We start from the raw sequence: 13276 nt of genomic DNA, 5'->3' as shown, positions 1-13276 counted from the left end.
AGCTAATGTCAAACTTTGGGTTGTTGCAGTTTTTTCCCTTCAGGTGACCCCCTAGCAGCAGGTGAACCGTAACCGTGTCGACGGCTTTGTCCCCAAAGGCGGATAATTGGGTCGTTAGTGTCAAAGCGTCCTCTGGGTCATCTGAACCGCCGGGGCTCGTTACTCCTCCTGATGCAACCGTGTGGACGGCGCCTCCAGCGGGAACGCCGGACTTGTTTTCTTCTCTGAACTCCCATGAGCCACCTCTGCGTCCATCTGATGAAACACCCCTCCCCGGACAACATTAAGAACTTCAGAACAAAAACAACTTTGTTAAACCATGAGAGACGATGTCAAAAGCTTTAATTTTGAAATGAATCCCTGTAGGTGGAGGGGTGTCAGGTGACCTCCCTGTTGACCCTGCTGGGGGGGGGGGGTCTGTCACATTTACACAAAACACTGCAGTCATAGTTTTTACTCTGAAGATGCGGTTCTTGTCAGTTAGCGGTTCTGTCGGGTCGGTGAGAACCCAGCAGGACCTCACATGACGATAGAGTACGCTGCAGAGGAGCCTGGGTCCCCCGGGTCCTGCAGAACCTCTGGCAGAACCCCACAGGCCGTGTCAGCCATTCTCAGTGAGCTCCTGCCGAACAGCACCAGCTCGTACTCCATCAACTGCCTCCAGAACCCGCAGTTGGGTCGGATAAACGGCCGCTGCTCCAGAACCTGCTCGTGTGCCTGACAGAGGCTGAGGCCTTCGCATCTGTGGACCAGAACCGTTAGCGAGGATCTGATTGAAGAGGGTCTGTGGACCGGCTCACCTCATCAGATAGGCCATGACCAGAGTCGGGGAGCGGCTCCGCCCAGCTGTGCAGTGCACCAGCGTGCTGCCTGTCCGGTTCTGTTGGATCCGCTCTGCCACCTGGTCAAAGTGGTCCTTGAGAGGGGCGTGGGGCCGGTCCTGGACCGGGACGTGGAGGAGCTGCAGGCCCTCCAGCGCCGGGTAGGACAGGTTCTGCAGTCCGCTGGCGTTGATGACGAGCGTGACGCCCCTGCGGGCGAGCACGCTCGGGTCCAGAGCCGAGTCCAGGTCGCTGAGGAACAGACGGGCCGAGATCCGCGAGACCCGCATCACACCGGCAGAGCCAGATTCTCCACAGAACCTTCTTGGCCCGGTGAGAACCCTTGCAGCGCCCCTCTGTGGTCGTCTGTCAGAACCGCTCCTGCTGAGCAGAACAGGAACCGGGTGTGGAGTGGGCGTCGGTCTGTAGAACCGTCTCTGATTGGTTCAAAAGGTATTTACCACAGAACCCAGACAGAACCCGGAACCCAAATGACGGAAAACCCATTTCTGATGTGGTGAGTTTTCTAAAGATTGATCAGTGATTGGCTTATTGATCAGTATTGATTTATTGATCAGCGATTGGTTCAATCTGACTTTGTTGTCTTGAGTTTCCCTAACGTCCAACGGATGGGAACTGCTCTCCTCCAGGGGTTTTAACTGGACCGGAACCAAAGTCAGTCAGAACCACAAGATGGTCCACAGCTGAGAACGGAACCGACGTGCGCAGAGGCGTTTGTGATAATGGTTTCTGTCAGGACTCTGGATCCTTTAGTCATGGATCTGGTCTCAGTGACCCACAGAGGAAGATTTCTTTTTGTCCAACAGCTGATCAGATCAGAGCTGAAGACAGAATTCACTTCAGACAAGCAGAGTATATTTAGATAAACCCCTTTTGGATTTGAGGCTAAGCTTTATTTATGATAATTATATTTGTATGCATTCCTTGTTGGACCGGATGGTAGCAAAGAAGAGAGAGCGAGGGATATTAGAGATTGGGGGGTAAGGGGTTAGGATGTGGGGGATGTGTGTGTGTGTGGGGGGGCAGTCAATAACACAAAACATATGTATCCTCACTCTGAATGCTCCAGCAAAGGCAGGAGGCCCCCACCCCAGAGCCAGGGGGAGGCAGCACAGCAACCCGGCCGATCAGGCATCCAAGAGCCCCCCCGCCAGACAAAGACCCGGAGCAAACACCCCCCCCCCCCCCCCCCCGTGCGCACCGGAGGCCAAGAGGCCAAGACCCGGGCAGGGACCCGCCCCACCCCTTGAGGCATTCCGGGACAACACATGGTCAGCCCACACGGCACACCCGTGCACCCTGGCCGCCGCCAGCCCGCCCCGGGGGGCCCTACCGAGGACAAACCGGGAGAAGCGGCAGAAAGAAATCGACGGCCCGACTGGGAAGGCGGACACCGGCAGAGACCCAGACAGTCCAGGGGACGGACAGCCGGAGGAGCAGGTCCTGGTCGCTGCGAGCAGTGCCCGGTATGCCCCGGTATGCCCTACAGGAGAAGATTCTAGTGATTCGCCCCGAATACCCGCACAGGACCCCCCCGCCCCCGAGCGCCGGTGGGGGCGGAGCAGCGCGTGTCACGGGTTGGTGAGTCAGTGCTCAGTTTCACTTCTTCCTTCGAGCACGCGGACCGAGTCCGGATCAAAGCTGCCGCTCCAGGTGAGTGTCCTTCGTGCCGAACCGGGTTCAGGACAGAGCTGGACTTCGTGCTGGTTCCGATATTGTTACTGTGTTTAAGTAACGAGCTGGGTTCACTGACAGTCGGTGAAAAACAGAGTTTTGTTCGTCTGACGCATTCTCTCACCTGTTTAAGCAGATTTCAAAAGCGGAAGTTCCCAAACCGAAACATCCGGTCAGCCTTTTAAAAAATAAAGCAGAGGCTAACCTTTGAATGGAAAAGAGAATTGGACTGAGTGGCCCCGCCCCCTGGCGTTCCAAACAGGAAGTACTTCAAAGGCTTCTCCAGAGAAAGAAACAGCTGTTGGTCAGAAGAACGTTCTGGATGTGAAACATCTTTTCCTCTCCGATCATCTTCTGATCTGTTTCCAATCATTCCCGGTCGTCTTTTTATGATGACGATGTTTTCAGCCAGAATCCATAAACCTGAGTGGACATAGTTTCTGCAGAGCGGCAGTTCATCAGAAATGTACCTCTCAGTTGTGGGCGGAGGACGTCTACCGATGTCCCATCATCCCTTTGTTTACACTCTCTCCCACTAGCTTACAGCCCCTCACGCCTCACAGCTAACAGCCATGCAACCAAAATGGCAGCAATTTGACCCGCCCATTTCCTGAGCGGGTTTTCCTCTGGTTCTGATCCGTCACGCTGTGAATAAATGTCCTGCATCCTGAGGAGACGTCTGGCTCCAGCGTGGCGGCGTCTGTACCGCAGAGATACGGGACTGAATTGACTTGATTTGGTTGGAGCTGCAGAAACCATTTTCTGTGGATGACGTCACACGGGTTCAGTCCAGGTCTCTGAATCAGTTGGTGGTTCAAACGCGGTTTGGGTCCGTTTGATTGACACGTGAGAACTCTAATATGATCTCTAATCTCCTCCCCCCTGTGGGGGCGATGCCTTCCAAGGAGCTCAGGACCAACATTCAGGTTTTGATCAGCTTCATTCACTGTTTTGGTTTCTAGTGTCTTTGGTCTGAAACGGTTTTTCCTCTGGACCCTCTTCACATGTAGACTTGATGACCATGAGAAAGCAAAGCGCCGGGCAGACCTCTGGACAGACGCTCCCATCCCAGAAACCAGTCCTCCCCCAGGTCCGCTACCACCCCTCCATTCAAGTCCCAGCAGATGCAGTTTTAACCAAAACTGCCTCGAAAGGCAAAACCTGGACCAGAACAGCTACTGCAAGGCCCCTCCAGACCAGGACTAACACCAAGGACGTCAAAGGGAAAAGGTTTACCAACAGCACTGGACCTGCTGTGAGACCGGATCCTGATGGGGAAGAAAAACCTGAAGAAGAACCAGGCCCTCCCACCCCTGAGCAGCTCCCACTGGACTCTGAAATCCAAATAGACCAGGATTTGGTGGATCAGATAGAAGCCTGGACTCGCGGGCAGAGGCTCAACAAGCACTGGTTCACCTGGCGGAAGAACCGGATCACAGCCTCCGTGGCTCACGGCATCGCTCACTGTCGCTTTGTGAACGGCAAGAGCCAAACCCCGCCTCAGTCCTACTTGGATGCAGTCACAGGTAAGCCACACCCCTCAGCTGATGTCTCATGATCTTCATGATGAATCCAGAGACTCACCTTTGGATCTACACAGGGGAGGGGCCGAGAGTCCAGACCAGAGCCATGAGCTGGGGGGTCGACATGGAGGCAGAAGCAGTCCGGAGATACCAGGTACAGCGCAGAACCGGACCAAACACCTGTAGTGAGCAAAACTTTGAGATGGAACAGTCCAAACAGGAACAGGAAGTCAGCCAAACTGGGGTTCTAGCTGTGTTTGGGGGTATCTGATTGTTGTTTTATTTGGGAGGGGGGAGGTTCTGATTGTATTTTGGGGGGTTTCTGGCTGTTTTTGGGGGGGATTCTGAGTGTTTTGGGGCGGTTCTGGCAGTTTTTGGAGGGTGTCCTGACAGTTTTTGGGGGGTTTCTGACTGTTTTATTTGAGGGGGGGGGTTCTGGGGGTTGAGGTCCACCATTTACTACAGGAAGTGTCATCAGAATCAGAAATACTTTATTGATCCCACACGTGGGAAATTTGTTCGTTACCATAACAACTGACAGGAAAAAAGACTAAGAATATAAATTTAAAAAAAAAACAAGAACAAGTAAAATGTAGTATAATTTAAAGAGCTATTTACAAAACAGTGCAGGTAAAGAAATGTGCAAAATAAAGAAAAAGAGAAACAAAATGTGCAAAGGTTATCTTCTGCATTGTGAGTTATTGAACAGGGTCACGGTATTGGGCAGGAAGGATTTGAGTCACGAGTCATGTGACTCTGGTCCTGCAGGTTCTGAAGTCGGAGGCTTTGGGCCACCCGGTCTCAGTTCTAGATTGCGGTCTGTATGTGGACCCAGAGCGGTCCTGGTTGGCTGCGAGTCCCGACGGCATCGTGACAGACAGCCGGACGGGCCGACGGCTCCTGGTTCTGGAGGTGAAGTGTCCCTTCAAGCACAGGAACAGGCGGGTGGAGGACGCCTGCAGGGAGGACCCCGCCTTCTGCCTGCAGCTGCAACCCGGACATGTAAGCTCCGCCCTTTTACTGCCACCTGCTGCCAGGAACTCCTCTGATCCTCTGACGCTCGCTTCCTCCCAATCCAGCCGCCTCAGTACCGACTGAAGACCAGCCACAGTTACTTCACCCAAATCCAGTGTCAGCTGGCCGTGACGGGCCTGCAGCGGGCCGACCTGGTGGTCTTCACCCTGCAGGAGACGGCCGTGGTTCCGGTGAGCTTCCAGCCTGAGCTGTGGCAGGAGACCGTGTGCAAGCTGGAGCTGTTCTACCGCAGCGCCGTCCTGCCACACATCAGACTTAAGAAGCAGCACTGCGCCGGGCCTGCTGCAAGAACCGAGTGCTAGAAGATCCCGTCAGCATCCAGAGAGCCATCCCGGGTCAGAACCGGGAGCAGTCTCCGGGAATCACCGCTGTAAGATCTTCTGCGCGTTTGAACCCTGGAGCTGTCGCCCTGACAGGAAGTAGCACACGAGCTTTGAACTGCCGTGGGACTCTTTAACTCCAACGGTTCTGAAGCAGAGCAGCAGATCCACTTTCGTCTGGGTCAGAACCAGCGGCTCACTTCGCTACTGTAACGTGTTGTGAACCAACAATGTAGGTTACAATAAAATACTTCTGTCTTTCGTGTATTTGAGTATAAAACCATTATCAAGTCGCTCCCAGCATAGACTGCAGTAACACTGAAAAGGCTGAAGGTTTTTCCACTCATCACATCAGGGATGATGGTTTATGATGGTTTGAAAACATGAACCCCGTTTCAGAGGAAAACACTTTGTTCTGGATGGAAAGCTGTAACCCTTGTGCTATCCTATGACCCCCCCCCCCCCCCTTCCATTGAGGTGTTCCCCCTACCATGATAAAGGTGGAAAGGTTTCATGTAATCCATGGACACCAGTGAAGATCACAAATCATTGAAGAAAAAAGCTCTGAGAGCTCTGTCTAGTGGGTCTAGATGACCCCACTCCCAACGTTAAAGGCTTACTTTGCAGGAGAATTTTTGCTCTTTGTGTGTTTTTTTGTGTGTCATTCTTAGTGAAGCATGCTTCCAGAAAAACAGTGAAGGGGCCAAGGATTCCCGTGAACGCTCCGGTTTTCTCCTCTGACGTCACAATACCGGACCAGGATGGGATTCTGATTGATCCGGTTTGACGTTCATTCATTTGGTTTGGAGAAAAACGGTTCTGGAGTTACAAAGCTTTGATGATCGCAAAGAAGATCGGATGAAATATAAAGAAATGTTGACATGAAGACGACTTTGGTGAAACACAGAGTTCATGACGGCATGTAGACGCCATGAAGACGCCATGAAGACGACATGAAGACGCCATGAGGACGCCATGAGGACGCCATGAAGACGCCATGTAGAAGCCATGTAGACGCCATGAAGACGCCATGAGGACGCCATGAAGACGCCATGAAGACGCCATGTAGAAGCCATGTAGACGCCATGAAGACGCCATGTAGACGCCATGAAGACGCCATGAAGACGCCATGTAGACGCCATGTAGACGCCATGAAGACGCCATGTAGACGCCATGAAGACGCCATGAAGACGCCATGTAGACGCCATGTAGACGCCATGAAGACGCCATGAAGACGACATGAAGACGCCATGAAGACGCCATGTAGACGCCATGAAGACGCCATGAAGACGCCATGTAGACGCCATGTAGACGCCATGAAGACGCCATGTAGACGCCATGAAGACGCCATGAAGACGCCATGAAGACGCCATGTAGACGCCATGTAGACGCCATGAAGACGCCATGTAGAAGCCATGTAGACGCCATGAAGACGCCATGAAGACGCCATGTAGACGCCATGTAGACGCCATGAAGACGCCATGAAGACGCCATGTAGACGCCATGAAGACGCCATGAAGACGCCACGAAGACGCCACGTAGACGCCACGTAGACGCCACGTAGACGCCACGAAGACGCCACGAAGACGCCACGTAGACGCCACGTAGACGCCACGTAGATGCCACGAAGACGCCACGTAGACGCCATGTAGACGCCATGAAGACGCCATGAAGACGCCATGTAGACGCCATGAAGACGCTATGTAGACGCCATGTAAACGCCATGAAGACGCCATGTAGACGCCATGAAGACGCCATGTAGACGCCATGTAGACGCCATGAAGACGCTATGTAAACGCCATGTAGACGCCATGTAGACGTCTTCTGGTGGTCTTCCTCACTGACTCAAGCTGCTGTGATGAAGATGTCTTCATCACAGCAGCTTGAGTCCAGAGCAGCTGTTGTTCAGCGTCTGACATGTTTGAGTCTGAAGTTCTCTGGGATCCAACAGAACCATTCCCCCCCCCCCCCCCCCCTCATGCATGTTCCCCCTAACTTTGTAATATTTTTAAAAACGGTACGTTTAGAGTTGAACCATGGAAGGCCTCAAATGCTGCCAGATGTTGAGTAAATCGCTGAAGGAAACGTGACTGTACTGGACCGCTGCCCCCCCCCAGTGTTCACAGGAGGAAGTGATATTCTCCATGAAGGGTGGCGGCTCTGGGGGGCGGGGTCACGCTTTCACTAAGGGGTGAAGCTGAAGAGAACTCAGGCAGGTGAGCATCAGGTGGACTCAGGTCTTTATTTCAGGACTTAACAGTCTTTAGTTCTCACACTCTGCTCTGACCAATGAAATCGCTCAGACGAGAGGCTCCTCCCCCAGAGTTCTGTGACGTCACCAGGTGACCTCAGCCAACCCATTCCCTCTCTGCAGCTCACCTGAACGGCAGGTGAGACAGCAGAGGAAAAATGTTCAGTCTGGGCTCTGGAAGAGCGGACGAGTTCAGGCGCTGCAGGTGCTCCTCTGACGGGGGCGGGGTCACGGCATGGGTGGGTGTGGTCACAGGTAACCCTCCTTCTTGAACTGTTCGTGGAGGATGTCCCGGTACTCGTCAAAGCCGCCGTCGATGCGCCAAACCTTCCCGCCCTCGCACACCCACAGCTCCTTACAGACGGAGCGGATCAGACGCTCATCGTGGGAGACCAGGATGACTCCGCCCTGCACACAGGTCACAGAGGTCAGGACCACCCCCCCACCGCAAACACCCCAGCAGAAGATGACAGTGGTCATCCTGTTGCAGTTAGATACTGACACGGCCTCCGGGGGGCGCTGTGTGAAGATGGGGGCTAGACTAACGTCACATAAAGACACTGAAAGGTCTGGATGGAAGACCCTTCACTCTACTGCCCATGTAGCCTCTGGGGCCCCGGGTCTGGGGCCCCGGTGCTGGTCCCCAGCCCGGCACTCCTCCTGGGGGGAACATGGACACAGACACGTAGAGCCCACCTTGAACTTGTTGAGGGCCTTGGCCAGAGCCTCGATGGTCTCCATGTCCAGGTGATTGGTCGGCTCGTCCAGGATGTAGAAGTTTGGACTGAAGGACAGGAAGTCAGGCGTCATTGATGCTCACTGCCGCCATCGTGATGGCCACGGCGGCGGCTCTACCTCGGCATGGTCATCTGGGCGAAGGCCACTCGGCTCTTCTGGCCCCCGGACAGGCTGGCCACCGGCCTTGTGGCCAGCTCCCCGGTGATGCCGTAGCCCCCCAGCTGGTGGCGGTACTCCTCCTCCGTCCGTCCTGCAAAAGCAAAGGCAGCGGCCGGTCTGAGCGCGGCGTGGAGCTGACGCCGCAGTGACAGCGGTTGCCGTGGTTACCGGGAAACTTGTTCAGCAGCAGCTCCACAGAGCAGACGTTCAGGTCCAGCTGGTCCACGTGGTGCTGGCTGAAGTAACCGATCTTCAGGTTCCTGAACAGGTGGAGCAGAGGTCAGGAGGAACTCCAGCTGTATTTCTGTCAGACACTTGAGTCGGACTGAGCCAAAGTTAACCAGAACCAGTGTTGGAGGCGGTCCAGCGTGGCGTTTCCGGACCGCTCTCTGCCGGGACCCCTCACCTGTGAGCTTGTCTGACTCCGTTGAGCGGCGTCAGCTCTCCCATCAGGAGCTTCAGGATGGTGGTTTTACCGGTGCCGTTCTCTCCCACCTGTCAGGACAGACCTCCTTCAGAACCAGGAATCTGCGCCGACCGCGAGCTGAAGCCACACTTACGATGCAGATCCGGGACTCCAGGTCAGCCGACAGGTTCAGACCCGAGAAGAGGGGCTGGTCCGGGGAGTAGTAGAACTCTACCTCGTCCAGCTGCAGGATGGGAGGAGACAGCTTCTCAAAGTTATCTGGGAACCTGCAACACCCAAGCAGGGAGTCAGGTCAGGATGATGTGATCCACCATGAGGAGCTGGCCGTGGACCAAACGCCTGCCGGTACCTCAGAGTGACCTCCGTCTCCTTCTCCAGGGGCTTCAGCTCCGGCCTGATGGGCAGAGCAGCGGTTAGAGCAGAACGTGCAAACACAACGTCGGGGGGAGCGCCACTCACAGCTTGTCCAGCAGCTTCAGCTTGCTCTGCACCTGAGCCGCTCGGTTGGCGTTGTACCGAAACCTGTCGATGAAAACCTAGAAACACAAACCGGATCGTCAGCCGGGCGCCGCAGCCTGATGGAGCCGGCGGTCCCGAGACCCTCAGGATGGAAGGTCCTCACCTGTATGTGCTGGCGGTACTGCAGCTGGGCCTCGTACTCTCTCTGCTGGTTCTTCAGCCGGTCCTCTTTGGTTTTCAGGAAGTTCTCGTAGTCGCCGCGGTAACTGTCCAGCCTCTGCGAGTGCAGGTGGATGATGTCCGTCACCACGGCATTCAGGAAGTTTCTGTCGTGGGAGACGACCAAGATTGTGGACTGCCACGTCTGAGGGACAGCAGAGCAGATGTCAGCTGCAGGGTTCCTACGTGAAGCTAGCGGCAGGGGGCGGAGCTTCAGACCTGCAGGTAGTTCTCCAGCCACACGATGGCTTTGACGTCCAGCATGTTGGTGGGCTCTAAAACGCACACAAAACCATCAGACAACGCCCCCCTCGCCGCCAGCAGGGCGGGGCCAACAAATCCGACTCACCGTCCAGCAGCAACAGGTCCGGCCTGGGAAAACAAACCGTTATCGTCAGGGTGACAAGCCCCTCCCCCGTCAGACTGAACAGGAAGTGGAAACTCACCGCGCAAACAGAGATCTGGCCAGCGCCAGCCTCATCCTCCATCCACCGGAAAACTCCCTGAAACCAGAAAAAACAGCTGCTGCACCTGCTGCACCTGAGCGCCCCGTCTGTGGGCGGGGTCACTTACCTGGTGGCCTGCTGCTGCATTCTGGGAGAAAATCCCAGACCTGCCAGAATGACGGAGGCTCTGAATGGGGGGAGACAGATGACAAGAAGGTTCTGTCCCGGTTTCTCTGGCAATGACGCGGCCCAGACGGCCCACCCAGGGTGGGCGTCGCCCGCCATCGCTTTCAGCCTGTCACCATAGTTACCGGGCCGGGGCTTTGTCTGCCTCGATCTCCTCCAGCTTCATGTAAATCTCTGAGAGGCGGACGCTCTCCATCCCGTCGGCGCTGAAACGACAGCAGCAGGCATCTGAGACGGTGCCGCCATGTTGGCGCCACCAGGCAGCAGGGAGGGGCTTCCTTACGTTCCGTTAGCAATGCGTGCGTTTAGCATCTTCTCCTCATTCAGGAGGCCCTCGCGCAGACTGTCGCTCTGCAGGACGCTCTGCAGCGCCATCGTGTCGTCCCCCGCCACTTCCTGCTCCACGTGCAGGATGGAGATGTGCGCCGGCACGCGCAGGTTCCGGCTCGCCAGCATCTTCAACAGAGTCGTCTTCCCGAGACCGTTTCGTCCAATCAGACCGTAGCGTCTGCCTGAGGCCAGGGACAGCTCCGCCCCCTGCAGCAGGCACCTGCGCATACATGAACACCTGTAGGTCCTGACAGCGCCTCCTGCTGGCTCCTCTGCAGGTTTGCACTCACCTTTCTCCAAAAGAAATGTCAAAGTTCTCGATGCGGATATCGTAGCTGCGGTTCTTTCCTGATTGGTCCACGCGGTTTTCCTTCTTACTGCTCGCTTGACTGGCAGAGGCCTCCTCCAAAACGCTGAGGGACACAGGTGAGAACAGGTGAGAACAGGTCGGGACGGACGAAGACCCGTGAGGGCAAGAAAACACAACAAAGAGCAGGTAAAGACATGAAGACAGGTGTAGAGGTCAAGGACAACTGCAGGAGCACAGGTGAGGTACTAACTGGTGTAGGAACAGGTAAAGACCAGCGGTAAACTAGGTGAAGAAAGACGAGCCAGGACAATTCCAAGCAGGTAAAGTAGAGGACAGGTGGATAAGAGTAAGGTAGGGTAGGGCGGTGAGACGATCCATTTACGTGATGCAGAACTCGTTCTGTTTACCAAACGGTTAGCCGCTTTTCTGTAGGTTTATGTCACGACCAAAGACCAAAACCAAAGACGGAAGACGATGCAGGGATGCGGTTCAGACCCGAATCCTGGTGATCGACCCAAGCCAGGCGCCGACTTCGATCGCGTGAACGTGGTCTGGATGTCGGAGAACACGTGGAGCAGACGACAGGTACTGACGTCCTCCGCTGCGGCGTTCCGACACAAGAACCCGTCTACAGTCGCTCCAGCGCTCAGAGGAACCGTTCTTGATCCGATACTTTTCTTAACTCCTTGATAATCCTCGTTATTTCAGGATATTTTCAAGTATTTCAGTTTATAAACGGACCAATCGGATGTCTCAATAAAAGAAGGGGTGTGGCCTTCCAACTCGCTACTCCTGATTGGTGACACTAGTTGCCATAGAAACATGACTCAGACCGACTTGATCAGAGTTTCTAATGGCATTTCCCATCGGATACAAACTTTTCTATGCATTAAAAACTTGCAGTATGGTGAAGTGAAGGTCTGGTCCAATCAGGAGTCCTCAAAGACGAGGACAGGACAGGTAGATGAGGACAGGTGAGGACCGATGCGTGAGGACGAGTGCCGGCGACTCACAGTGGGTTAGACGCTTTCTGCGAGTCCTTCTCGCTCCTGCGCTCATTCTTGGCCTTCAGCTTGGCCTCGGCTTTCTCCAGCTTCTTGGCGTCCACCATCTGAGGAGAACATCCGGTTCTTCAGAATCGGTCCCTCCTCAGTCGGAGGTCCACCGGACCGTCGGTGGTCTTGGACCAGTGACTCATGAGGGACTCACCGTGTTCTGAGGACGCTTCATCATCCAGATTCCCTGGACGTCCTTGGCAGCTGGACCTGAGGAGACAGGTGTGGCGTCACCATGGCGGCGGGGACCAAAGGTTCCGGCTGAGGAACGGGACTTCTTACCGGATTCTGCAGAGATCTGGGACAGCTGGACCGGAGCGTCCAGCAGGACCTGCCTCTGCGGGTCGCGATGGTTGCTCCTGACACGGGGGGAGAAGGGTTAGTGCGGCCCGCCCACGTGGGTGGGGTGAAGGTGGAGCGTGACCTCACAGCTGGAGCGTGTTGAACATCTGGACGCAGATGTCTCGGACCTCCTCCTCGTTCTTGGAGTCAGCTGACACCTCCTGCAGGACGCCGCCGATGGCCTCGAACACCTCCTCACTGCCCTCGAAGTCTGTGCCGCCGCCGTCCAGGACCGCTGAAACACAGAGCAGCTCAGATGGACCGGAACCTCCACGGGGGGGGGGGGGGGGGGGGGGGCAAAGACAGCATGAGGGGGGAGCAGAACCAAACCCCTGAGTTCTAACAGGACTTCCGGTCAAAGGACTGCTTACGTCATGAAGTTCTGTTCAAACGTGGGGAACCGCGTTAGATTCTACCGCAGTTTTTGGAGAGGACCGGTTCGGTCGGGGCCTGTCGGGACCTCGTCACCCCCCCGGCGGGTGACCGGTTCGGCCAGGCGGAACTCTTTCGGTCTACGTTCTCTCGGCCGGGTCAGCTACCCCGGGACGGCCCCGCGCGCGCTCTCACCTGTGATGTAGTCGAACAGCTCGCGGTCCATGGCCGGAAACTCGCTCTTCAGGATCTCCACGTACGACGCCATGATAGCCGGCCCTGCACACCGCGCGGCGCGCATGCGTCAACATGCGACAGAGCCGGGGGTGTGGGGGTGGAGTCTAGTGACGTCAACCAATGGGAGCCGACTATGAAAGAATAAACCAATGAAAAAAAAAAGAATAAACTAATGATGAAAAACAAGAGAACCTCCTTTCAAAGTTTTTTTAATCATTTAATTTAATCATTTTATTTTGTCAAAACGACGCATCCGCCCGGACAGCAGTCTGTCGTAGCAGCGTCATTTCCGGGGGCGGTTCCGAGCTTTTGGATGGAGGAGCGGGGTCTCATGGACCCCTCCGGTTCACC

The 13276-nt window shown here is 55.3% G+C and overlaps 3 protein-coding genes across 4 annotated transcripts; 1 reads left to right on the top strand and 2 right to left on the bottom strand.

The window, feature by feature from the left end:
* Window positions 1-325: 325 nt before the first annotated feature.
* On the bottom strand, window positions 326-2308 carry LOC101159168 (dual specificity protein phosphatase 14). Its single transcript, XM_023961779.1, has 3 exons — window positions 2176-2308; window positions 801-1202; window positions 326-742 (listed from the first exon to the last, which is right to left on the bottom strand). Exons 2-3 carry the CDS (start codon window positions 1109-1111, stop codon window positions 520-522), a joined length of 534 nt encoding a protein of 177 aa, XP_023817547.1. The 5' UTR covers window positions 1112-1202; window positions 2176-2308; the 3' UTR covers window positions 326-519.
* A 56-nt stretch (window positions 2309-2364) lies between these two features.
* On the top strand, window positions 2365-5661 carry LOC105358398. The gene is made up of 5 exons (XM_023961778.1): window positions 2365-2495; window positions 3527-4042; window positions 4117-4193; window positions 4808-5041; window positions 5119-5661. The coding sequence occupies exons 2-5, from the start codon at window positions 3532-3534 to the stop codon at window positions 5374-5376; spliced, it is 1080 nt and encodes a 359-aa protein (XP_023817546.1). The 5' UTR covers window positions 2365-2495; window positions 3527-3531; the 3' UTR covers window positions 5377-5661.
* Window positions 5662-7617: 1956 nt separating this feature from the next.
* On the bottom strand, window positions 7618-13034 carry abcf3 (ATP binding cassette subfamily F member 3). 2 transcript variants are annotated; one of them, XM_023961949.1, is made up of 21 exons: window positions 12884-13034; window positions 12404-12551; window positions 12257-12333; window positions 12129-12184; window positions 11933-12030; window positions 10900-11022; window positions 10563-10829; window positions 10405-10485; window positions 10221-10280; window positions 10094-10150; window positions 9997-10019; window positions 9867-9922; window positions 9592-9792; window positions 9429-9505; window positions 9319-9363; window positions 9103-9235; window positions 8949-9037; window positions 8711-8802; window positions 8501-8633; window positions 8342-8429; window positions 7618-8053 (listed from the first exon to the last, which is right to left on the bottom strand). In XM_023961949.1, the coding sequence occupies exons 1-21, from the start codon at window positions 12987-12989 to the stop codon at window positions 7895-7897; spliced, it is 2169 nt and encodes a 722-aa protein (XP_023817717.1). In that variant the 5' UTR covers window positions 12990-13034; the 3' UTR covers window positions 7618-7894. The 2 variants fall into 2 exon arrangements, with proteins under 2 accessions (XP_023817717.1, XP_023817716.1); XM_023961948.1 differs by having other exon boundaries at window positions 12129-12333; window positions 12884-13019.
* Window positions 13035-13276: the final 242 nt, after the last annotated feature.

Source organism: Oryzias latipes, chromosome 13, assembly GCF_002234675.1.
Source record: "Oryzias latipes chromosome 13, ASM223467v1".
In the NCBI taxonomy this organism is placed as follows: domain Eukaryota; kingdom Metazoa; phylum Chordata; class Actinopteri; order Beloniformes; family Adrianichthyidae; genus Oryzias; species Oryzias latipes.
The sequence above is the reverse complement of the archived record's forward strand: the minus strand, read 5'-3'. Positions and strand labels throughout refer to the sequence as shown.